The 25,887-nt window shown below is 34.0% G+C and overlaps 1 protein-coding gene across 2 annotated transcripts; it reads left to right on the forward strand.

Annotated features, from left to right (window-relative positions):
• The first annotated feature begins 17,139 nt into the window (after positions 1–17,139).
• LOC108205069 (homeobox-leucine zipper protein ATHB-14) lies at positions 17,140–23,307 on the forward strand. Of its 2 annotated transcripts, none has more exons than XM_017374848.2 (18): positions 17,140–17,662; positions 18,516–18,675; positions 19,061–19,173; positions 19,262–19,352; positions 19,504–19,599; positions 19,712–19,825; positions 19,938–20,021; positions 20,119–20,274; positions 20,357–20,431; positions 20,512–20,618; positions 20,768–20,960; positions 21,076–21,264; positions 21,362–21,442; positions 21,548–21,682; positions 21,822–22,153; positions 22,363–22,474; positions 22,615–22,764; positions 22,932–23,307. In XM_017374848.2, exons 1-18 carry the CDS (start codon positions 17,460–17,462, stop codon positions 23,076–23,078), a joined length of 2,538 nt encoding a protein of 845 aa, XP_017230337.1. In that variant the 5' UTR covers positions 17,140–17,459; the 3' UTR covers positions 23,079–23,307. The 2 variants fall into 2 exon arrangements, with proteins under 2 accessions (XP_017230337.1, XP_017230338.1); XM_017374849.2 differs by lacking the exon at positions 17,140–17,662 and adding an exon at positions 18,228–18,352.
• Positions 23,308–25,887: the final 2,580 nt, after the last annotated feature.

The following is a 25,887-nucleotide window of genomic DNA, read 5'->3' on the forward strand; positions in this document are numbered from 1 at the left end:
TATCATATATATACTCACTCCATAATTTATGTTTGGGAGCTAGCATTCGACATGTATTTTAAGTTTACTTAAAATAAAGTTTTATAAATAATTGTGAAATTCTTTTCAATTTGAATAAAAGTTTAATATTTTAATTTTTATAGTATATATAAAAATTTCAAAATTAATATGTACCTAGTGCAAAAAAATGTAGAGAGATAAATGGGAAGTATATATATTTTGCATGAATGAATCATTTCTTATGAATTTGTTCATGAAATAGTAATGAAAATTATCAATAAAACAAAAAAAATTGAATCGTAAAAGCTACCATAATTCAATGATTGTATGTTTCTTTCTTCTTAACGAATAAGGTTTCGGAGGAGATTAAATCATTCGTAGAATATAATGAATGTGAATAAATATGGTCTGTGCCAAATTTTCCAGACTAAAAAATGAGGTCAGATTTTCAGGCTTTTCGAAATTTGACTAATAAAATAATTTTTTAAAATTAATCGAGAATTAATTAAATTTGTGAATTTTTGAATATTACTTATGGTGTATGTTTCTCCCACCCTTTATGCATATATATATATATATATATATATATATATATTAAATATACCTCTAAAAATATATAGTACAAAACTATACTCGCTTCGGATGCTCTTAAAGGGAAAAAACAAAACCCTTCATGCAAAGCATTTAGTGCGTAATTACATAAAATTGATTTACTTTACTGAAAAATGTCAACCCAGTATTAGAAGCAAAAGTCAAGAGCTTTTTGAGCATGAACCAATGAGGCAGTGTGCTTTTGCAAGGAGTCTTTTGAGTGAAGAAATGGTGGGAGACACTCTCAATCGTTAGAAAAGGGGTTTGGTGGTTGCTACTGGCCGGCAGACCTTAACCACAAACAAAGTCATTCCCACTTTCTTACTGTCTTTCACTCTCTCTTTTACATTTACATTGCCACATCCTTTACTTTTAACACGCGCATACTACACATTTACCTTTTCTTGCCTTTGCTTATCTTCTGTCCGATCTTTCTCCTAGCAAGTAGATCATTTTTCTTTTCTTTTATACAAATGTTAACTACAAATATTGCAATATATATTCATGCTGTCGAGAATCGTTAAAATATAATATAATCCTGATTGATGACTTAACATGTTATCACAGCTCATATGCTAGCTAGCTCTCCTCAACAATTTTGAAATTTTTGGAGATTTGGTCACTTCTAACTCTCGAAATTTTATTACTAAACCATTAAGGGAGTAGACAATGGAATTCTTTATATATTGTGATTGTGGTTAATTTTCATATTTACCTGGTACTACAGATATGCTGAGACAGTGAGACCCTTCTTGAATACATGCAGAAACACATATAGGTAATATAGATACAATTGGGTATATGATGAGAGGGGTAAATGAACTGAGAACTTGAGATCTGATGATGATATTATGGCAAGTGCAAAAAATGAAGTGAAAGAGCATCAAGCACCAACATTCAAATTCTGAGTTCTTTCTTCTTTATCGCATGAGACTATATATAACCCAGACTTGCTTGTTCTTGTAATCAGTATGATCTCATGACACCTTTCTTCCCAAATCATATCACTTAAAACATCGTATAATACTAGTAGCATATATAAAGTTATCAACCAGAGAGAGAGGTCGTGTAAATATAGTCCAGGTAAAGTTTTTGAACTAAAGCTAATTAATGGGCCTTATTTGAAAAACATAATATATATATATACATCATCCTGTTAGTATTGATGATTATAGTGTAAATCTTTGAGAGTAATGCTAATGGAAAAACGAATGAGTTGGCAGCTCAGATGAAAGTTCCCCATTATCATTTACTTTTATTTTTCTATTTTTTTTATTTTATTATATCAATGATTTAATTCTATTTTTTCTATAATTTTATATTTATAACGTCTATATGAAGATAAAAGTATTATGAAATAAACAAAAGAGGATCTGATAGTCAATTCTTTTGTTACACAGTTTCAGTTTGTTTCTATGTTAACAAATTCTTTTTTTTTTTTGCCAGAGTTAACAAATTCTTTTATAAAATGTTATTATTCCCTTGTCTCACTTATTTAAATTTTGTTTGACCATATTTTAATATATGTATAAATAACAATTTTATAATTTATTTTAAATAATTTTGATAAAAATTTAAAATAATTTATGAAACTACGCCAAGCCCTCTTTTTCAAGTGTAAACAATCAAATGCAGCCGACAAATACTTTATAGCAATATATAATAAATCTGTTTAAGATCTTAACTCTACACCAGTCCTTCCTTAATTTGTACGGTTACTATGGCTAATTGAATACTAAACAGCTGTCTCCGTTTTACTATGTACAACTAACAACTGTCATTTTTCACCTTCATGCAAAGTTGCAAATTAGCAAAACAACATCCGTTTAAAATGCTTGACAGTACAAGATTAGCTAATCAAGAGCCTCTCCAACGGCGTTGTGGATATAAGTTGGTTAGATTGGACTTGTAAGACATTACGTAAAATTTGTTGAACCTGTAAGACATTTTGCTTCAATGGTACTGGCTATATTGGTTGGCTATAGTTTAAAAGTAGTATGTTATTAATATTTTAAATTGTTAAAATAGAATATATCAGTTCAATATGATAATAAATGTTGTACAATCTTCCTACAGATTTTCTTACAGACCTGTAGAGGTTCGACAAATTTAGCCATCCATAGGAGGTTGACTAAATTTATAGACAACAGATGAGCATGGTTGGAGTTGAGTTTTTGGACCTGTTGGCTAAATTTTTTATTTTAAGTATGCCAACTCATCTTTTAGTTTTTTTATTTTAAGTATGCCAACTCATCTTTTAGCCAAGGGTTTTAGATGGTTGGAGATGCTCTAACAGGCTAAGGGAGTAGTCTTCCCCCTCTAAAAACTTTTCTCATTTGATAGGTCGAGATTGTTCAAGACAAATTATTAACTTATATCTAATTCATAAGACTAAGAGGGGTGTATTGGATTGAGATTTTAAAGCATTTTTTTACATTTATAAAATCCGAGAGTATTCGATTGAGATTGTTTGAAATCTATTAAAATTTTGAGGTATTTGTAACAACCGTGAAATTTACACGTACGTAAAAATGCAGGTATTTAATTTAATTATTTATTGTACAAAAAGACTATTTTATCAGTGCGGATTTAAATTTATAATGCGAGAAATATTAGTTAAAAATGTCGTAGCTCCGAGAAGTTTAGCAAACGCGTAATATTATTCGGTGCGGGACCGTCTTTATATTTAAATATGTATATTAATGTGAAAGCAGCGTTTATACGGAAATGTAGCATACGTGAATTTTATGACTCATGAATAAACAGTACGTATTAACCGCGATGATTATTTTATCTTTATTATTTTATAGATTTGGGGATAGGCTAGAAGATATTAAAATGGTTAATAATATATTTAATTATTTTGTACGATATTTAATTATTTTATATTCGCGCTAATTAGCTCCGACACGAGAATAATGAAAACCGATGCAGGAATACGAGAAGCCGAGCTGAACAATTTTTTTTTTTTTTTTAATTATTCGGTATTATTTTTTTGGAGCCCAAGCAATACAATTTGGTGCCCAAGTTATATAACTTAGTGCCCAAGTTAAGGTCATAATTAGCAATATTTTAATGGAGTCATTAACTATTAATTGCAATTAGCGAGAGTAGTATAAAAGCCAAGAAAAAGCATGATAATTGGGTTTATTTTTCACAATAGAAAGCTGTGGAGTTAGGCCAGAGAATTTTGGGAGTAAAGAAAGAAGGAGATTTAAGGATTTTTACAAAAGAATCTAGCTAGAAGTTCCGTAAACAAGGTAAAATCTCACATTCTTACCTATTATACTAATTATGGAAAGCATTTATTTTGAATTGGGGATCCATTTGTATTCACTGCAAAATTAGGTAATTCAAGAGAATCTTTTTATTTATGGTAATATATAAATGGGAAAAGAAATAAATAATAATAATAAAATAGTTGTGTGCACGTAAATGAATTAGGAGGAAAGGGTGTGGTTATTATATTTTGGGGTTTCAACAGGGGTTTGGTTGATTTTTGGTTGAGTTGGGTTTGTGTTGAATGGAAGATTTTAATTGCGGCTTGGAATCAGAGAGGTGGGTGATTGGTAGTGGTGGTTGGCCGGAGTGCAGTGGCAGGGAAAAAGGGATAGAGAGAGATTGGAATAATTATATGAAAGTAATGAAAAGATTAAAAAGAAAGAGGAAGGATATTGAATTTTGGGGTAAAATATACCATGAGATTAATTAATACTACTAAATGAGAATGTAAAATTTTTTTGGAATAATTTGGGTATTTAGAAATTATATCATATTTTTATAAATTAAATAAATTGGTGATTCTTAGTATTGAATAAATGAATAGCCAAGAATAAATAGAGTAGAAATGATGTTAGATGAATGAGTATTTGCAGATAGTAAATGATTAGGAGATTATGGTAACGAGGTGAGATGTTAATTATTTAAATGTTAATACGGTGATAAATAATAGAATTTTAGTTAATTGGAATTATTAGATAATAATTAGAAGAAGTAATTAAGAGAGGATGGGTGTTACAAGTAATTAATATTTACCTTCTAGTTCTAGGTAATATGAATTGAAAAGTTGCAGGCTAGCACGAAAGAATGATTAATTAATATTGTTTAATCTATACACACATGAAGTAGGATGTCTAAGATTATTTATTATTTTGAAATGAGAATACTAAATCTATTATCTTGTGTGGCATAGAATATATAATATCTGGAAAGGCGGAATTCAATTATCAGTATTTATTTCGGGACGTAACATCAAACTAAGGATGTGAGGCAAGTTCACTATCCCTTACTTGACGTGAAGTTTTTCGTGCCTATTTGATAATTGTGTGAAAAGTATTGATTGTGAAGATATTACATTTCGTACCAATGTGAAACCAGAAAATATCCCCGTTTCATTTTGAAGGCTTTTAAGATATTGTTCATATATTACTTTTTTATAATTCGAGCCCTCCCATTGTACGGGAATGAGCTGATCCTAATAACAATAATATTTCGAATCTTCAAAACTTGAGGTGAATACATTGCAGCGATGATCTCAACACAATTAATTTACTCTCTTTTTGGAGATCATCTTATTCTTTGGAATCTAGTTCTTTTAATTATCCTTTACTTCTACCTTCGGGTAATCTTTGTTGAAAGGGTGCATTGTTCGCACTTCTTTGGTAGAGATCAGTAGTGATGATTGGTGTTTGTTTGGGAGAATTTCCTTGTACTCGGAGAAATCTGTTCAAGCTGGTCAACACGAATTTATTAAATTCGTGGTAGAGTTGAGAATTTACTATCTGGTAAGGCGGATAGTTTAGGGTTACAAATGTTAACCCTTATGCTAGCAAATGAGAGTGGTAGGTGTGTCTTGTGCGGTTACGATCAGACTGCAAAGATCACACAGGAGAACGGTATTCACGAAATGGTGCTGATCGAGCCATGTAGTGTTACCGAAAGGTGGAAGACCAGCGTTTTCTTTACTTGAACTTATGTTGTCATTTGATGGTAGCTGTTTTGTTGCTTTGACTTGAATTGTTTTCTATGCCTTACGTGCATATTCTGTTGATTGTTGTTTTGTTCTTTGTGGACTTGCTGAGCAATTTGATTGCTCATTCTTGCATCTATTTTATTCCTTTTTGAGCAGTAAATAGTGAGTATGGCACAGCCCAAGAGAACCGCCCGGAAATGGGTTTTTGGCAAAGGCAGGGAAAAGACGCATCACCCAAGCTGAGACTGCTAGACTACACCGCTGGATAGTACGAGCTATAGTTATTATAATTATAATGGTCTGAAATCAGACTTCCCTTTACGTAACAAAGTTAGATTCGGTAGTAATGTTGTAAGACGATCAACCCTGGACTTGTGGGGCAGAGTTGGATTATGTAATATTGATATGTAATGCAAGTGTTGTTTTGAGCCAAATGTTTAGTGGCAGACCAGATCTGCGGGATGTGGATCTGGGGGCGTCACAGATTTGGTATCAGAGCTGTAGTTATATCCTTAGGATTTGAGAAACCCTAGGAATATAGCGAGCGAGAACGATACGAAGTTTAAGATAGGTGTCCTAGTTGAACCTATCTCCATACGTTAGAGAACATATAAACTTGTAGCAAAGGGTTAGTAGTTCCTACAAATATAAACGATTATGGTTACGAGAAATAGTAGTAGTAACTACTAGTAATGATGTTTGATGTATTATTAAGATGTCAGACTATGAGGCTAATCTGATCCATCAATGGAGATTGAGATGATAAATAGCGAGTATGAGAGTTCTGCTATAGAGATATTAGAGCCTCCAGCACCTGCGATTATTGACTTATTATATGAGGAAAGCGAGGATATAGTATCTTTTGAGTTCACTAAGAATGATAAGATGGATATCTTTCCATCTTTACCTGAGTTGATTTCCATTTCTACTTGGACAACATCGTTTTCAGTTACCACTTCTACTGTTCCTCCACCTATTATTTTTTTAGAGTGAGGACCCTTCCATTTTAGGTTTGCTTCAACATTTCGGTCCTACACCTTTTTCTTATAGTCCTATTACCACACATACTTCTGATTGTTGTCATTTTGGGACTGATGTGTCATCTCTGATTGGAGATGCTCCTATACCACCTTTGAGTAGCCACACTTTTGTTTATACACTACCCCAAGTCTCGAGTTCGAGTTCCACCCATTGTTATCACTTTATTCGAGACTTTTGTACCATTTACAGTTTTATCCACTATTTTAGTTTTTTTACACCTCAGAAGACTCCTTTTCAGATTAGCGAATCTTCTTTTGTACCAGTTTCTATACCTCTGAGTGGCGACTTTGTACCACTTTCAAAGCATATGTCTCAGTAGTTGAGAGAGTCTATCTATGACTCCAAATATGGAATTCCAGGATCTTATGATCATATGTCTATTTCTGCGGGTTTAAAAGCCCGAGAGTTTAGTATGGAGTTTATATATTAGATGGTTGTTTCTGTATTTGAAGGACTCCGTACTGATATGTTAAACTTGTTACAATGCTGATAAATAAAGCCTTTTCTGAGTTCCAGCATAGGATCTCAGAGATATTTGGATGATAGATTTGCTTTTTGACTTTTGAGAGATAACACATATAGTCTGTGTGTATCTAAGTTATAGTATATGATGTATCTAGAGGATATAGAGACACTTTATAATATCGGAATAGAGGATCGTGCGCTTCTTTTTATTTTAGATACACATGCTACAGTTTCGATCAGTAGATCATTCTGCCAGTAGAGATTTATATAAAGTGATCTTTTGTATAGTGATGTCCAGATTAGATTTGATGTAGTCGGGTGATGACCAGATCAGATATACTTCTATATCATGACTTGTACCCTAAAAGTTTCGGATATTATGACACCTTTGGGAAGGATGATCAATCTTTTTGGTGTTTTTTTTTTTTTTGTCTATACCTTCCCTATGCTTCTTGCAGTCATCAACTACTTTTGACCTGCTTCATTTCTTTCAACTATCTTGCATTTGCTACATCAATGATTCCATGTGAAATCTCCTGGGATAAAAAAAAAAAAAAAGTATATGTGTTCAACCTTTAAAGTTTTTAGAGGTTTTCAAAAAGAGAATTGTTCAACTTGCTAAAGTTTTAGAGTTTTCAAAAGAAAAAAATACAACCTTTAAAGTTTCTAAAAATTTTCCAAAAATATACGGCTTTGATACAACTTGTCTTTTCAACCAAAATATGCAACCTGTTTTTTCAAAATTTCGTACCGAGTATTTTACAAAATTGCACCTGGTTGTACCTTTGGATAAACCTGGGATTTTGTATAATGAGACCTATTAACCTGTTTTGTCTACTCTTATCGAATCAAAATGGATTCAAACCTAAATGACAACCTTGTTAATGAATAATACCAGACCCAATAATGTTCAATTACTTGTTGATCTTCTTCAACAACATACGAATTTTCAAAACAATTTTGAAAGTAGTTATTCGAGTCAACTTACCAAACCTACTTTTTCCTTCAAATCTTTCAAATCTTTGCAACCCCCAGAGTTTAAAGGGACTGTAGATTCCGTTAAAGCCAAGATATGGCTAAGAGAAATAGAGAAGACTTTTGAAATAGTTGGTGTAAAAGAAGATAAGAAAACCATCTTTGATACTTATATGTTTAATGGAGAGGCTAATTATTGGTAAAAAGCTAAGAGAGTTCTAGAAGAGTCTAGTGTGATATCGTGGACTAGGTTTACAAAGCTATTCCTAGAGAAGTATGTTCCTAAACACCTAGAGAATCATATAGAGCTCAAATTTCTAGAGCCTAAGCAAGAGAGTATGTTAGTAGCTGAAGATGAGGCTAAGTTTATTGAACTTTCGAAATTTATTCCACATCGAGTAAATACGGACGAAAAGAAAGCTAAACGTTTACAGCCGGGCTTAAATCCCTGGATTCAGAGTAGGGTTACTGCTCTCTAGATTGTTAGCTATATGAAGTAAGTGCGCAAAACTTGTATAGTTGAGGGAAGCAATGAGTTGGTTAACAAAGAAAAAGTCGATAGGAAGCGGAAGCTCCTGCAAAATAATCAAAATATAGAAAAAGAAACGTTGGACTCATGGGGTGAAGAAACCTTTTGTGAAATAAGAGATGCCGCGAGCAGAGAATATAGGTGAAATACGAAGGAAATCAAAGGTTTAGAACTTCGCAAACTGTGAACGTGTTACAAGGGAGACCTTCGTTTCCTAAATAGAAGATCTGTGGAATACGCTATTTATGAATAATATTACGTTTCACACTGTTTCGGCTCAAGTTGACATCAAATCTCATTTTGAAAATTTAGAAGTTTATAGTGTATCTTGAGTCCTTCCTTTGTTCGGAAGTGTCTGCTCCTCATAATTAATATTTCTTTGATGTTACAAAATCTTTTGTGATTCATGATTTAATACTCGAGAATTGGAATAAATATATATACCACAATGATGATCTCAATCTAATAATTCTAAGAGATCGTCCCATATTTGATCCTATTTTCGATTATATTCACTGAAAATTTTTGATTTGTGATTAAAGGATGCATTGCTCGCATTTTTGGAAGAAGTGTGTTAAGACATAACTATGGTAGATCAAGGTTGTCCAAATTGTGAAATAACGATTCAAAAGCAAATCTTTGAAATAAATCTTCCTTGATATTTCTTCAATCTGATTGGGATGAACAACCCTAATTATAGGGGACACAAGGTATACCTATCTGTGTGATAGGAGTTGGATGAGACGCCATCACTTGTGTGTGTTGTAATTACAAGAAGGTTAACAACCTTTAGTAGTGTCTTAATTTGGACACGCAACACTTAGTTCATTTGATCGTATTGGTCTCCCAATCATCCTTTTATTTCAATGAAAGCTACTTTGAACACTCATTAATCGGTGATTACCATTGTGAAAGAATTCCATACATCCAAAAAAAGTTTTGAAATTATTATTTCCTTTACTTTTTCTCGAAATGCTCAAATTTAAAATTCTTTGGTTTTATTCTTTTCAAAAATACAGTTTTTCATAAAGTGTTTAAAGAAGGTGTTGTATGGTGAGGTCAAATCCAGACCCCCAGATTTGAAGATTGATACATCGGTTATCGAGAGTTAAATAAGATGACCCTTTACCTAGGGTTGATGATCTGTTTAATCAATTGAAAGGAGCGTCTTACTTCTCTAAGATAGACTTGAGATCTGGATACCATCAATTAAAGAATCAGATCTGAGAATGTACCTAAGACGGCCTTTGGGACCCGATATGGACATTGTAAGTTCTTAGTGATGCCTTTTGGGATTGACTAATATTGCACCTAAAGCATTTATGGATATTATAGTATATTTAATAAATATTTGGATAAGTTCATTATTGTTTATCAATTATATTTTGATTTATTCTAAGACGAAAGAGGAGGGCATGACGAGCATCTTAGCATACATTTGGAAATTTTGAGGAAAGAAAAGTTATGGGCAAAATTTTCGAAAGGTGAATTTTTGATTGAGAAAGTACAGTTTTTAAGGCGTATAGTTTCTAAAGAAGGTATATCTGTAGACCCTGCGAAGATTGAGGCAATATCAAGTTGGGAAAGACCTAGGACCCCAACTGACTAAGAAGTTTTCTTGGTTTAGCAGGATATTCTAAAAGATTTGTGAAAGATTTATCAAAGTTACGACTCCTTTGACTAATTGACTAGAAAAGAAGAGAAGTTTGAATGGGCCCTTAAATGCGAGAAGAGTTTTTAGGAATCAAAGAAATGACTTACAATGGCCCCTCTGTTGATCATACCTAAGGAGATAGGAAATTTTGTGATCTATAATGATACATCTCATAAAGGCTTAGGATGTATTCTTATGCAACATGAAAAATGTGATAGCGTATGCCTCAAGAAAACTTAAGGATTACGAGTTGAGATACCCTACCCATGATCTAGAGTTAGCTATTATAGTGTTTTCTTTAAACATTCGATACCATTACTTGTATGGTGAGAAAGGTGAGATATTTACGGATTATGAGAGTTTAAAATACTTGATTGCTCAGAAAGAGTAGAATATGAGACAAAAGAGATTGTTAGAATTGATAAAGGATTATGATTGTACAATAAACTATCACACAGAGAAAGCAAATGTAGTCGCCGATGCTTTAAGTAGAGAATCAAGGATCAATGTAATGTCTTTACCAAAAGGAATTGATTAAGGAAATTGAAAATCTAGGATTGGAAATTAGGGATTTAGAGCATAAGGAGGGGAAAAATTTATGAGATGTTAAAGCAACTAGAGTTAATAGAAAGAATCAAAAAGAGTCAAAAATTGATCTGAATTGACAGGTGATGAATACGTAAGTGTTAAAGATGAGAAAGGAATTAGGATATTTGCTAACAGGATTTGGATTCCTAACATGATAGATCTTAAAAGAGATATTATGAGAGAAGCTCCTAAATCGAGATATTTTATACACCCAGTAAGTACCAAATATGAACCAAGATTTGAAGAAAAATTATTAAAGAAATCACTGATTGGGTAAGTATATGTTTGAATTATCAAAAACTAAAAGCAGAGCATCAAAGACCTAGTGGATAGTTACAACCGTTAGAAGTCCCCGAATGTAAATGGGAACACAATACCATATATGGATTTTATAATAAGTTTACCAAGGACCCATGCCAATCATGATGTAAATTAAATTATTGTTGATAGATTGACAAAATCTGCGCATTTTCTTCCTATTAGTGAGAAATAAACCCTTGAAAGAATAGTTAAGACGTATATGAATGAAGTTGTGTCTAAGCATAAAATGCTAGTAACAATTGTTTCGGATAGAGATGAAGAATTACATCAGGATTTGTGGCAAGTATTTAAGAAATATTTTGGAACTAAGCTTAATTTGAGTACCCCGTATCACCCTAGATGGATGGACAAAGTGAAAGCACGATTCAGACCATAGAGAACATGTTAAAAGCTTGTTCTTTGGAAAATGGGATGATCATTTACCCTTGGTAAAGTTTGCTTATAACAATAGTTATCACTTTAGTATTAGAATGGCACCTTATGAATATTATATGATAGAAAGTGAAAATCGCCTCTTTTGGGATTAAGTTGGAAAGAAGAAGATTCTAGGACCAGAGCTAGTTCAACATACAAAACAATCAATTGAAAAGATACGAAAAAGGTTAGTTGCAGCTCAAGACAGACAAAAGAGATATACAGATTTAGAAAGAAAAGAGTAAACCCTTGACTGAGAGGGAAAAAAAAAAAAAAGGTTTGAAAGTGTCACCCTGGGAAGGAATAAGTAGATTTGGGAAGAGTAGTAAGTTGAAGCCGAGGTACATATGACCATTTGAGATTCTAAGGAAAGTTGGAAATGTTTTTTGTCTGTTGGCGTTACCCCCAGATTTACAACAAATTCACGAAGTATTTCATGTATATTTATTAAAAGCTTACATGACTAACAACCGTCATATTTTGAACTATGAGCCAAACATATCCAGTCTGATTCAACGTATGAAGAGAAACTGGTGAAGATTGTAAAAGCTTCAAGAAATGAGAAACAAGAAAGTGAAGTTAGTTAAAGTGGTATAGCGAAACCAGGCTATAAAAGAAGCAAAGAAGGATTAAAAGATGTAATGAGAAAGAAATATCTAGAGTTGTTTAGCACAAATCATGATTCCGAGGACGGAATCCTTTAAGGAGGGAAGAATGTAACAACCGTGAAATTTACACGTACGTAAAAATGCAGGTATTTAATTTAATTATTTATTGTACAAAAAGACTATTTTATCAGTGCGGATTTAAATTTATAATGCGAGAAATATTAGTTAAAAATGTCGTAGCTCCGAGAAGTTTAGCAAACGCGTAATATTATTCGGTGCGGGACCGTCTTTATATTTAAATATGTATATTAATGTGAAAGCAGCGTTTATACGGAAATGTAGCATACGTGAATTTTATGACTCATGAATAAACAGTACGTATTAACCGCGATGATTATTTTATCTTTATTATTTTATAGATTTGGGGATAGGCTAGAAGATATTAAAATGGTTAATAATATATTTAATTATTTTGTACGATATTTAATTATTTTATATTCGCGCTAATTAGCTCCGACACGAGAATAATGAAAACCGATGCAGGAATACGAGAAGCCGAGCTGAACAATTTTTTTTTTTTTTTTTTAATTATTCGGTATTATTTTTTTGGAGCCCAAGCAATACAATTTGGTGCCCAAGTTATATAACTTAGTGCCCAAGTTAAGGTCATAATTAGCAATATTTTAATGGAGTCATTAACTATTAATTGCAATTAGCGAGAGTAGTATAAAAGCCAAGAAAAAGCATGATAATTGGGTTTATTTTTCACAATAGAAAGCTGTGGAGTTAGGCCAGAGAATTTTGGGAGTAAAGAAAGAAGGAGATTTAAGGATTTTTACAAAAGAATCTAGCTAGAAGTTCCGTAAACAAGGTAAAATCTCACATTCTTACCTATTATACTAATTATGGAAAGCATTTATTTTGAATTGGGGATCCATTTGTATTCACTGCAAAATTAGGTAATTCAAGAGAATCTTTTTATTTATGGTAATATATAAATGGGAAAAGAAATAAATAATAATAATAAAATAGTTGTGTGCACGTAAATGAATTAGGAGGAAAGGGTGTGGTTATTATATTTTGGGGTTTCAACAGGGGTTTGGTTGATTTTTGGTTGAGTTGGGTTTGTGTTGAATGGAAGATTTTAATTGCGGCTTGGAATCAGAGAGGTGGGTGATTGGTAGTGGTGGTTGGCCGGAGTGCAGTGGCAGGGAAAAAGGGATAGAGAGAGAGATTGGAATAATTATATGAAAGTAATGAAAAGATTAAAAAGAAAGAGGAAGGATATTGAATTTTGGGGTAAAATATACCATGAGATTAATTAATACTACTAAATGAGAATGTAAAATTTTTTGGAATAATTTGGGTATTTAGAAATTATATCATATTTTTATAAATTAAATAAATTGGTGATTCTTAGTATTGAATAAATGAATAGCCAAGAATAAATAGAGTAGAAATGATGTTAGATGAATGAGTATTTGCAGATAGTAAATGATTAGGAGATTATGGTAACGAGGTGAGATGTTAATTATTTAAATGTTAATACGGTGATAAATAATAGAATTTTAGTTAATTGGAATTATTAGATAATAATTAGAAGAAGTAATTAAGAGAGGATGGGTGTTACAAGTAATTAATATTTACCTTCTAGTTCTAGGTAATATGAATTGAAAAGTTGCAGGCTAGCACGAAAGAATGATTAATTAATATTGTTTAATCTATACACACATGAAGTAGGATGTCTAAGATTATTTATTATTTTGAAATGAGAATACTAAATCTATTATCTTGTGTGGCATAGAATATATAATATCTGGAAAGGCGGAATTCAATTATCAGTATTTATTTCGGGACGTAACATCAAACTAAGGATGTGAGGCAAGTTCACTATCCCTTACTTGACGTGAAGTTTTTCGTGCCTATTTGATAATTGTGTGAAAAGTATTGATTGTGAAGATATTACATTTCGTACCAATGTGAAACCAGAAAATATCCCCGTTTCATTTTGAAGGCTTTTAAGATATTGTTCATATATTACTTTTTTATAATTCGAGCCCTCCCATTGTACGGGAATGAGCTGATCCTAATAACAATAATATTTCGAATCTTCAAAACTTGAGGTGAATACATTGCAGCGATGATCTCAACACAATTAATTTACTCTCTTTTTGGAGATCATCTTATTCTTTGGAATCTAGTTCTTTTAATTATCCTTTACTTCTACCTTCGGGTAATCTTTGTTGAAAGGGTGCATTGTTCGCACTTCTTTGGTAGAGATCAGTAGTGATGATTGGTGTTTGTTTGGGAGAATTTCCTTGTACTCGGAGAAATCTGTTCAAGCTGGTCAACACGAATTTATTAAATTCGTGGTAGAGTTGAGAATTTACTATCTGGTAAGGCGGATAGTTTAGGGTTACAAATGTTAACCCTTATGCTAGCAAATGAGAGTGGTAGGTGTGTCTTGTGCGGTTACGATCAGACTGCAAAGATCACACAGGAGAACGGTATTCACGAAATGGTGCTGATCGAGCCATGTAGTGTTACCGAAAGGTGGAAGACCAGCGTTTTCTTTACTTGAACTTATGTTGTCATTTGATGGTAGCTGTTTTGTTGCTTTGACTTGAATTGTTTTCTATGCCTTACGTGCATATTCTGTTGATTGTTGTTTTGTTCTTTGTGGACTTGCTGAGCAATTTGATTGCTCATTCTTGCATCTATTTTATTCCTTTTTGAGCAGTAAATAGTGAGTATGGCACAGCCCAAGAGAACCGCCCGGAAATGGGTTTTTGGCAAAGGCAGGGAAAAGACGCATCACCCAAGCTGAGACTGCTAGACTACACCGCTGGATAGTACGAGCTATAGTTATTATAATTATAATGGTCTGAAATCAGACTTCCCTTTACGTAACAAAGTTAGATTCGGTAGTAATGTTGTAAGACGATCAACCCTGGACTTGTGGGGCAGAGTTGGATTATGTAATATTGATATGTAATGCAAGTGTTGTTTTGAGCCAAATGTTTAGTGGCAGACCAGATCTGCGGGATGTGGATCTGGGGGCGTCACAGTATTCAATTGGGATTTTAAATTATGCTATAAAATCTGGTGGTATTCAATTGGAATTTCAAATTATGCTTTAAAATCTGATGATATTCAATTGTGATTGTTTGAAATCCATTAAAATCTGATGGTATTCAAATGCTGATGGTTTTTTTCCATTTCATAAAATGATGGATTTTGTGACATTTTTCAGTGTATTTTAAGTTTTTTGAAATCCCACCAAAATCAATGGGATTTTGAAGCATTGTACTTAAATCCTATCAACTCTGCGACGTTTTATCAAGAACCCGCACAAAATCAAAATCTCATACAATCCATTAAAATCCACAAACTAAAAACAATCCATTAAAATTCCAATTGAATACACCCCGTAAATAAAGTCACGAATGATCCGGTTGTTTTCATATTTATGAGTAATTTATTAAGTGACGGAGAAAATATGTATTTCGAATTAATCAGCTATACATTCAACACTCATCTAGCTAATTATACAGCGACAAGTTAGCAAGTAGATTATAAATCACATTACAGGTAAATAACTGCTCTAACAATAATTATCAGACAGTTAGTCGAATCCAGAATTATAAAACACCAACAGATTTTACATTTATTGATGATGAAACGTAAGATACTCCCTCCGTCCCCGTCAATAGTATACATTGGGGGACGGGGGCGCGACACGGACTTTAATGCTTCAATATAGTATAGTTCTGTAAATTATTTTTAAGATTTTCTTTTTTTGTATAAAAGTATAACATTTATATTTTTATACAAAAAAAGAAAATTTTAAAAATAAGTTGTGGAACTATGTTTTATAAGAGCCTTAAAAAGCGTGTCAAGTAGTGAAAAAGAAACGTATACAATTGACTGGGACAGAGGGAGTATCATTATTCTAAATGAGTTCAGAGCTATTAAAAATCCAACCATGATTATTAACCGTTACATGGGTATATAGGAGTAGAAATTACATAAATTTCTTTCACTTAAGCAACATAGAATCAAATTTTAAGTTTAAAACCACGTGCATAGTATTAGAGCAAGTCCAATGGTGATGTTAAAATAGATGTAGCTATTGTTATAATTTGAAACCAAAAAGTGATTTTTGGTGCTAAAATAGAACTTATGGTCCAATGGTAAATGCAAAATAGCACCAAACATATCCAAATAAAGCTATATTCTAATTACATAATCTTTAAGTACATAACTATATTTGTCACTATTACTTTATTAATACATTTTGTCACTTGCATGCTTATGTGGCAATTATAGCACCATCTATAGTTGGTTCTATATATAGAACCAAGTATAGCATTTTGCTATTTTACATTCAAGTTTAGCATCCCATTGGAGTTGAATTTTTTGCTTGGATGCTATATTATAGCAATAACACCTACTTTAACACCGCCGTTGGACTTGCTCTTACTCATACATGGTCCTGTTCATGATTATAGTGTTCCGAAAACAGGCCGTATACTTTAATTTCTTTTCCAAATTGTAATACACTTGAATTATTAAAAATTCTGTATTTTAGTATGCAGATAACTCTTGAATTATTTATTCACTGTTTTAAGAATCGCTTTTAAAAAGTTTCTCTCTTCTCACGCCTAGCATGCAATGGACACTTTGGCTTCATCCCCACATAGATATGCATACATCCATATCATCAATCATGCTCATGCATATCCATCATAGTATTATTACATCACAGCCCATAGATACATACATACGTTATACAAAACACATGACATCTGTAGAGAGAGAAGCAGCTGTTTCATTTTTACTCATTTTGTTCATAAATCTAGAGAGAGAAACAGAGAAAAAGCAAGAAAAAGTTCCCTCCTTTACTGTCCCCAAAATTTCTGTCTCGGCCTGCCTGCCTGCCTTCAATTTAAAGCCACATATACATACAATCTCATTATATATATACATGCAGCACAGCTCTTTCATAACTGTCTCTCTCTCCATCTCTCTCCTCCCCATCTCTCTCTATATATCTCTCTTGTTTACATCTCTCTCCCTGCCTTTGTGTCTTCCTTTCACTTCACACACTAAAAAAGCTTCCTTTTCACAAAAAACTCAAAACAAGCCCATCCTGCAGCTGGGTTTTCTCACAAACCTTTCAAACTCTTGTTCTTGATGAGTGATGAGAGTGGGCTCTCTCAAAGAGAGCCTGCCTTTTAACCAATTTTAGTTGCTTATAGTAAAAAAAAGTAGCTTTATTTTGTTTGATTAGTTGTTAGAATGGCTCTCACAATGCATAGAGATCAGGGAATGGATTCAAGCAAGTATGTGAGGTACACACCAGAGCAAGTAGAGGCATTGGAGAGAGTGTACACAGAATGCCCAAAGCCAAGCTCTTTGAGAAGACAGCAGCTCATTAGGGAGTGTCCTATTCTCTCTAATATTGAGCCTAAACAGATCAAAGTTTGGTTTCAGAACCGCAGGTATATACTAATCATAGTACAGTTTTTCTGGGCTTGAATTTGTTTTGAATGAGCATATTTTGATTCATGTAAATAGTCCATTTTTCAATTTTTGTTCTCATATAAAAGGTGGCTTTTGTTATTTACCATTGTTGATCTTGTGTCTAGTGTTTGTTTTTTTCAAATGGCTTGCAGTTCTTTTTTGTTTGTTTTACTTTGTAAATTAATTTTGGGTCAAGATTCTTTGTTTTATAAAAGAATTTGAAAGGCTGGGTTATTTATGTACTCTCTGCTTATTCTGCATGTACTTATACAACTATGGTATCCTTTTTGTGAAAGGGCAGTGGAATCTCTCAGTAAAACAGCATAATAAGTCACTATGTTAGCTTACTATTGTTTGGATTTGACTTAAGTAGCCAACTAGCCATCCCTGTTTACTTGATTCCCTTCATTATCTGTCATTTGAGTTCTATTAGAATTATTTTAAAGTGACTTATCCTTTAGTTTCATTTTTTTTCTCTCATATATTGTATTTTTGTCTTCGAATTTGGGCTAAGAATGATATTGAATTATTGATCTAAGAAGATATGAATATTCTCATAAATTCCCTCAGGATCTTATGTGTAAAAAGAAAGAATGCTATTTGTTGAGATCAGTTGGTTTTATTTTTCAAGCTTTATGCTGACAAAACTGAAAGATAATTTGATCCAGGTAGATTCAGATGGATAGATTTCAGTTAATTCAGTCTTTGATGTATTAATTTCTGCTAATTTTCGGGTTGTGTGCCTAGACTTGTATGGGTTATCTAGGTAGAACAGGTTGGAAATGTAGCAAGAAGTGTATATCGTTACTAATTGTGTATATTTTTCTTTAGATGCCGGGAGAAACAAAGGAAGGAAGCATCTCGTCTTCAGACTGTAAACAGGAAGCTGACTGCAATGAACAAGCTACTGATGGAAGAAAATGATCGCTTGCAAAAGCAGGTGTCTCATCTGGTTTATGAGAATGGATACATGCGCACCCAACTGCACACTGTAAGAACTTCTATTTCAAAGAGTCTTCCTTGTAATTATGTGTTAAATTGTATTTCTTGCAATCATCAATTTAACATGGATGTATATAATTTACATTCATCTATCTTTTAGCTGGGTTGTGTTTGTTAGAATGTCTTCCCCAAGTAGTACATAACTACATTCTATCCGTTGGTTATGTTATGGTTGATCAACTTGATGATTAGTACTTGATCCATCGTACATAAGTTACTTTTCATTCAAGGACCATCTAAACGTAATGTCAATGTGTACTTGAATACTTTAGTGCAAATTTTATGATGATTCATGATATTAAATGTTTTCTTCTGTTGTAATGCAGCGTTGTGTTTTTGACTCAAATACAATCTAACCACTTGAATTTTTACAGCCATCAACGACGACCACTGACACTAGCTGCGAGTCTGTGGTCGTAAGTGGTCAGCAACAACAGCAAAACCCAACTCCTCAGCACCCACAAAGGGATGCTAACAGCCCAGCTGGGTAACTATGATTATCTACTTGTATTGACTTCAGTTTTTTGCTTTACTTGTCTGTTTGATAGCTTATTATTTATTTATGGTGTATGTAGTCTTCTCGCAATTGCAGAGGAGACCCTGGCAGAGTTCCTCTCCAAGGCTACTGGAACTGCTGTCGACTGGGTGCAGATGGTTGGGATGAAGGTATGCGCAAGATTTTCACACTCTGATAACATAGTATACTCACAGATTTGTAGGAATGACTTGTGCTTGTGTTAAAAATTCAAGTTCTCTCTATCTCAGAGCAAATTGCCCACGTTACATTTATTCAACATCTTCTTTATAATATTTGCAGCCTGGTCCGGATTCTATTGGCATCGTTGCCGTTTCCCGCAATTGTAGTGGGATAGCAGCACGAGCCTGCGGTCTTGTGAGCCTAGAGCCCACGAAGGTATATATCTTAAGTTTTTTGAGCTTTTACTGCTTTCTTTTCCTGGTACATTTGATGATTGAAAAGTCCTTGTATGTTCGTGGAATATTAATGATCACCTGTTCCGTTTTAGGTCGCCGAAATCCTTAAAGATCGTCCATCTTGGTTCCGTGATTGCCGTTGCCTTGATGTTTTGAGTGTCATTCCTACTGGAAATGGAGGAACAATAGAGCTCATATATATGCAGGTTTGCATCATATTAAGCTGATATACTGTCCATTTTGAGTTGCTTAAATCTCAAAATTTTTTATATATGGAGTGTAAAATGCAAGGGGTTCATTACATAATTGTTCTCTCAGACTTACGCGCCTACAACATTGGCATCGGCCCGAGACTTTTGGACACTGAGATATACTACAACTTTGGAAGATGGCAGTCTTGTGGTAAGTCAATACCATTACTTTCAGGACACTCTTTATAGAAGTTTATTGTGAGTCTGGTTACTTTGGATCCAACACTAATGGAATTCAAAATTTGCAGATATGCGAGAGGTCTCTGACTTCTTCCACTGGTGGTCCACCTGGGCCACCTGCCACATGTTTTGTAAGAGCTGATATGTTACCTAGTGGTTATCTGATTAGACCTTGTGATGGCGGCGGCTCTATCATCAACATTGTTGATCACGTCGATCTGGATGTAAGTCATAAATGAATTCATGGTCTGCTTTTCATTGTTCTAGTACCTGATTTTCTTATGCAATGATTCGTATGTGTTATAGCCTTGGAGCGTGCCTGAAGTTTTGAGGCCTCTGTACGAATCATCGAGAATACTTGCTCAAAAGATGACCATGGCAGTAAGATCATCAACCCTGGAAATTACATTATTATGTGGCAACTTCTATTCTAAGTTTATTCTTACTAATTTTATCTGCAGTCTTTGAGACATATAAGACAAATCGCACAAGAAGCAAGTGGAGAAATTCAGTATACTGGTGGGAGGCAACCTGCTGTTTTGCGAACATTCAGTCAAAGACTGTGCCGGTGAGTTTTTACTCCAAGCTCTAATGAGAATCTTAGTTATAAGCCCTGTTTATAAAGACTTACCAATGAATTTAGTGCATTAATTCACTTTATAATGCTTATATCTTTATATTATTCTTCGTCTAAGATTAGATGTATTTGGATCACAGGGGTTTTAATGATGCTGTGAACGGGTTTCTCGATGATGGTTGGTCGATTTTGGGTAGTGACGGTGTGGAGGATGTTACCATTGCCATCAACTCGAATCCAGGAAAATTTGTTGGTTCCCAGTATAACAACACATTATCAATGCTGCCAACATTTGGAGGAGTGCTCTGTGCCAAAGCATCAATGCTTCTTCAGGTACTACATTTTCTCCACCAATATACATCTTCTATCAAATCATGGTCTGACATTATATTTTATTCCAAAAGAAACTTTCATTAACATTGCTAACGGACTCTGTGGTTATATGCAGGATGTACCCCCAGCTTTACTTGTTCGTTTTCTAAGGGAGCACCGATCAGAGTGGGCTGACTATGCAATTGACGCTTACTCTGCTGCATCTCTGAAATCAAGTCCTTATGCTATTCCCTATGCCAGACCTGGTGCTTTCCCTGGTACCCAGGTCATTTTGCCTCTAGCTCATACAGTGGAGCATGAAGAGGTAAACACCACATAATTTTTTAATTTCATATTACATAAATGTATTCTTCATTGTGTTTGGAACCATCCTGTTTAATTCTTGACTTCCTTTCTGTTAGTTTTTGGAGGTGGTTCGGCTAGAGGGTCATGCTTTTTCCCCCGAGGACATAGCTTTGTCACGCGATATGTATCTACTGCAAGTAAGATTTATCTTTCAAAACTTGTGATTTGAGATTACATTAGCTTGGTCTCTTAACTGGTTTTTAAATTCTGGTGTAAATATTTACTTAAATTATTTACAACAGCTTTGCAGTGGGCTTGATGAGAATGCTGCGGGTGGTTGTGCTCAGCTTGTCTTTGCACCTATTGATGAAACCTGTGCCGATGATGCACCCTTGCTGCCATCTGGCTTCCGTGTGATACCACTGGACCCTAAATCAGTTCAGTGACATCTCTGACTCTGTTCCACTTGTTTTTAGTCAAATTATCAATTAACCTCTAACAGGCCTCACGAAAAACCAAGTTTAACTTGATTTTATTCTCCCCTCGAAAAGTATGTTAATATTTTTCTGTTTGCAGGACAAGCCTGGTGCAAGTAGAACACTGGATTTAGCTTCTACACTTGAAGTGGGACCTGGTGGTGCACGCCCTCCTGGTGAAGCTGATTTGACCAATTACAATGTTCGCTCTGTGCTGACTATCGCGTTCCAGTTCACTTACGAGAACCACTTGAGAGATAATGTCGCTGTTATGGCTCGTCAATATGTGCGTAGTGTTGTAGGTTCCGTCCAGAGGGTTGCCATGGCTATTGCACCCTCAAGGCTGAATACCCATGTGGGTCCAAATCCAAAACAATTGCCGGGCTCTCCTGAGGCTCTCACCTTGTCGCACTGGATTTGCAGGAGCTATAGGTAATAACCACATTATACCATGTGTGAGTCAGGATAGCTTAGTCTAGCGATTATTTTCATCATATTGCCAATTTTGAAGTCTGAAGGAGTGTGCTTTCTTTTGCACAAATTTTTGCAAATAACTTGTGCTGATGATCATGTTTGTTTAGTTGTCTTTTCACCACACAATGTTTCCATGTTTTGGTTACTCATACTGCTTTTCCTATCAGGGTTCATATTGGGGCTGATCTCCTTGAAGTAGACTCTAGAGTGGGCGACGCAGTGTTGAAACAACTTTGGAATCATTCTGATGCAATTCTGTGCTGTTCAGTGAAAACAAATGTAAACGACATCTCATTACAACTTTGAGTTGCTTTTTTTTCTTCTCCTAGTTTTGTTTCAGTCTACTCAATTTTGCATAAATTTTCAAGTTTAAAAATGCCAAACTATAAAGCTAACAGACTGCGAATGCTACAATGCAGATATCACCTGTCTTCACTTTCGCAAACCAGGCAGGTCTTGATATGCTCGAGACTACACTTGTGGCCCTTCAGGACATAATGCTCGACAAGGTTCTGGATGAAGCGGGAAGGAAGATTCTTCTTTCTGAATTTTCGAAGATCATGCAACAGGTAATATCATCAAAATTTATAATCATATACCTCTTTCATCGTTATGCTCTTCCTTATTACTACACACTGTAGAATTAGATATGCAAGCAGACTCGAAATTTCCTCTTTAAGGCTTCTTTGTATTCATGTTCTCAAACATCCCAAGTAACACCCCTATGTAATTGCAGGGCTTTGCTTATCTACCAGCCGGGATATGTGTTTCGAGCATGGGGAGGCCTATTTCTTATGATCAAGCCATTGCTTGGAAAGTTCTGGCCGACGATAACTCCAGTCACTGCTTAGCTTTCATGTTCTTAAACTGGTCCTTTATTTAGATATGTAGTACCTAATATATCAGACTTAGCTATTACTAAATTCCGGATGTTTACATCGGCAAAATTGACATTAGCCGTCGGTCCTTTAAGTTATAATTTATGCTCTCTTATGTTGTAAACTTATGTAATGCCAGATGAACTTGTTACGTAGGTTTGAAACCCAGTGAACTTGCCTATTCCATATCATGGCTTTGCTTATATACAACTAATGATCTCTGTTTAGTTTGAAGTTTGATCAAGTTGTAAATATCTGTTGGTTACGGTCAGTGTTCTAAAGATCCTTGTTTAATTTTTTATGAATAATTTATCCAATTCATCTATTACATCACAATTTGACTAAAACCACTGGAAATTTTTAATCCGTAGGTCAACTGATTAAATTCTGATTCCTGATTTTTGCGATCATGTTACAGCCATAATATTACCCTTTTTCTTGATTTCTTGTGCAGTTTTGTAGAGACACTGTTAAAGTGTGATGACCATTAAGCAACAGCAACACAAAGGATGCTTTATCCTGTTTTATTTTGGCAGAAACAGTTTATGCAACTAAAATTTTAATAGAAATGAATATATTTACAGGAAAAATGTGAAAAAGATATCGACAGTCCACAATAATATGATAAATGATGAGGTCATAGATTTACTGCTACTGCAACTGGGTCTGAAACGCATGGGGACAAAAGTAAAATACGACTGTATGGGTTCAACTGTTTTGACAAATTGGCAGAGGTCCCCCTCCTCTACCCGCATTCTGGGCTTTCCTCCCATCACATGCCCTCTTCCCTCAATTTTCTAGCTACGGAACGTCAGTATGTTTTCATTGAAATTTGAACTCAAGACGAACAATTCATCCAAAACCTCAAAATGATGGGACGACTTATCAGGATCATATTATATTCTAAATTTTTTCTCATTTAAAAAGTATAATACCATATTAAGTGATCAATTCTCTGGAAATCTCAAGACGATGAGAAGAGGACATATCAAGATCGTATAACGTTAATACACACAGTAAAAGTGTTAACCGGACTAGTGCAAAAATTTTAAAAACATGTTCGCGGTCAATTAGATGATGATAGGTAAAAATGGTGGTGCAGCGGGAAGGAAGCTGAAAGATGACATAGGTGGGGATGGTGAAAGGTGACATTACAAATTTAAACTCACAGCTTGTCAGGCAGAGCAAACAGATGCAGGCACTAAACACAAACTAAAGTAGCTTTCTTTTTATTCTTGAAATGGAAATTTTGGTCCACATTATTCATGCTCCTCCTCGTTTATATGTTGGCTACTGCTGCTACATCTTCTCCAATAATGCATGGACCATTCCTCAATTGTCTTGGCTCATCTACTGTCTGTGATATAACATGCATAAGTTGTAGGGGTATGTAGGTACAGTTCTACTATGTTGACCGCCTAGTACTAGTAATGTTATGCAAGATAGGAAGATATTTCACAACAATTATATAGAATTTTAATATTTATATTAATTAATTTTAACATTTATATTTATGAGATTTGAAATCAACACTTCTATTTATATATTTAAAGTTACTGGTACTAATGCTTTTAGGTTTTTAGGTTACAATGTGATTATTAAAATCCGTGCCGCTTTCAGTCCAATATAACTTAGGGGGCGGAGGGGAAGATGAACTTAAATTCATTCATATCATTTGTTTTCTGTTTTCTTCAATTTTATCCGTATCATATTAAACGTACAATCCCTCCTTGTTTATTGTTTTGTTTTCCGGTACAACCAAACATATCATCATACTGTAACAAACATGTTGCGATCCATGCATGATAAATATGCATATACATGCATAGTTGCATACATACATTATACATGTATGTGTGATGATCAGGAGCTTAGGTATGGGGATGTCTAGGGTACTGAAATAGGCGATTCTAGTACAGCAACAGAGTTATAGTGACAGCATCTTTGCCTTTTCTGGTGGGTGGGTGTATCAATGTAGCTCTTACCCTTTTTTGCATTTGAAATTCAAGGCCAGTTTTAAAGGTGTTGTCTCCCTAGCTAACTTGTCTGCTTTTCGAGCCTCGTGCTTTCTCCATCTCCTCAACATTTATATGTAAATGCTACTAGGAGTAAAGCAGCAGGAATATCTTATTACATTGGAGTATCTTTTCTTTTCCCCTGCTGCTCTAGGAGTAGCTTTTAAACCACTGTTCCCCGCGTGGCCGTCCTTCCCTTTTGGCCTTTTCTTTCATCTCTCTCCAACCAATTCAAACACTGGACTATACACTTGTCAAGTCCGATTAATCTCGTTCATAAAATATAATCTTGAATATAAGAAAATTATGTATGCTATCTGTGGTCTTCGACGAGTGATATGAGGAAAATCTTCTTAACATTCGGATTTGAAAGATATTTTATATAATTATAATATTCTTGTAAAAATGTAGTATATATATTGTACTGTTTGTCTAAAAAAAAATTAGGAAACTAAACAGTATTGTTTGTCCACAAAAAATTTAGGTTCCTTGAGACTTATTTAGCCCGAATCTAAGAAAATGCTAGTTTTTATGTGATTTATTTTTAAATTTGATTTTAGAAAATGAAAAAAGTCAATTTAAATATAATTTATAATAATTTGGTATTATATTAACAATTTTAATACTAAAAATTATTCAAATATATAAATTAAAAATTATTTTGTATTTATAAATAACTTTTCATTTATAAGTAATAAATTCTTATTTTAAGTTAAGTCAGTCTGAATGTATCTTCATGTTTTAATATGTTATTCCTGTCTGTTTTACTCATCTCTCTCATACTTTTGCAGCCGGCCAG

The sequence above is a fragment of the Daucus carota genome, chromosome 1, assembly GCF_001625215.2.
Source record: "Daucus carota subsp. sativus chromosome 1, DH1 v3.0, whole genome shotgun sequence".
Taxonomy (NCBI): Eukaryota; Viridiplantae; Streptophyta; class Magnoliopsida; order Apiales; family Apiaceae; genus Daucus; species Daucus carota.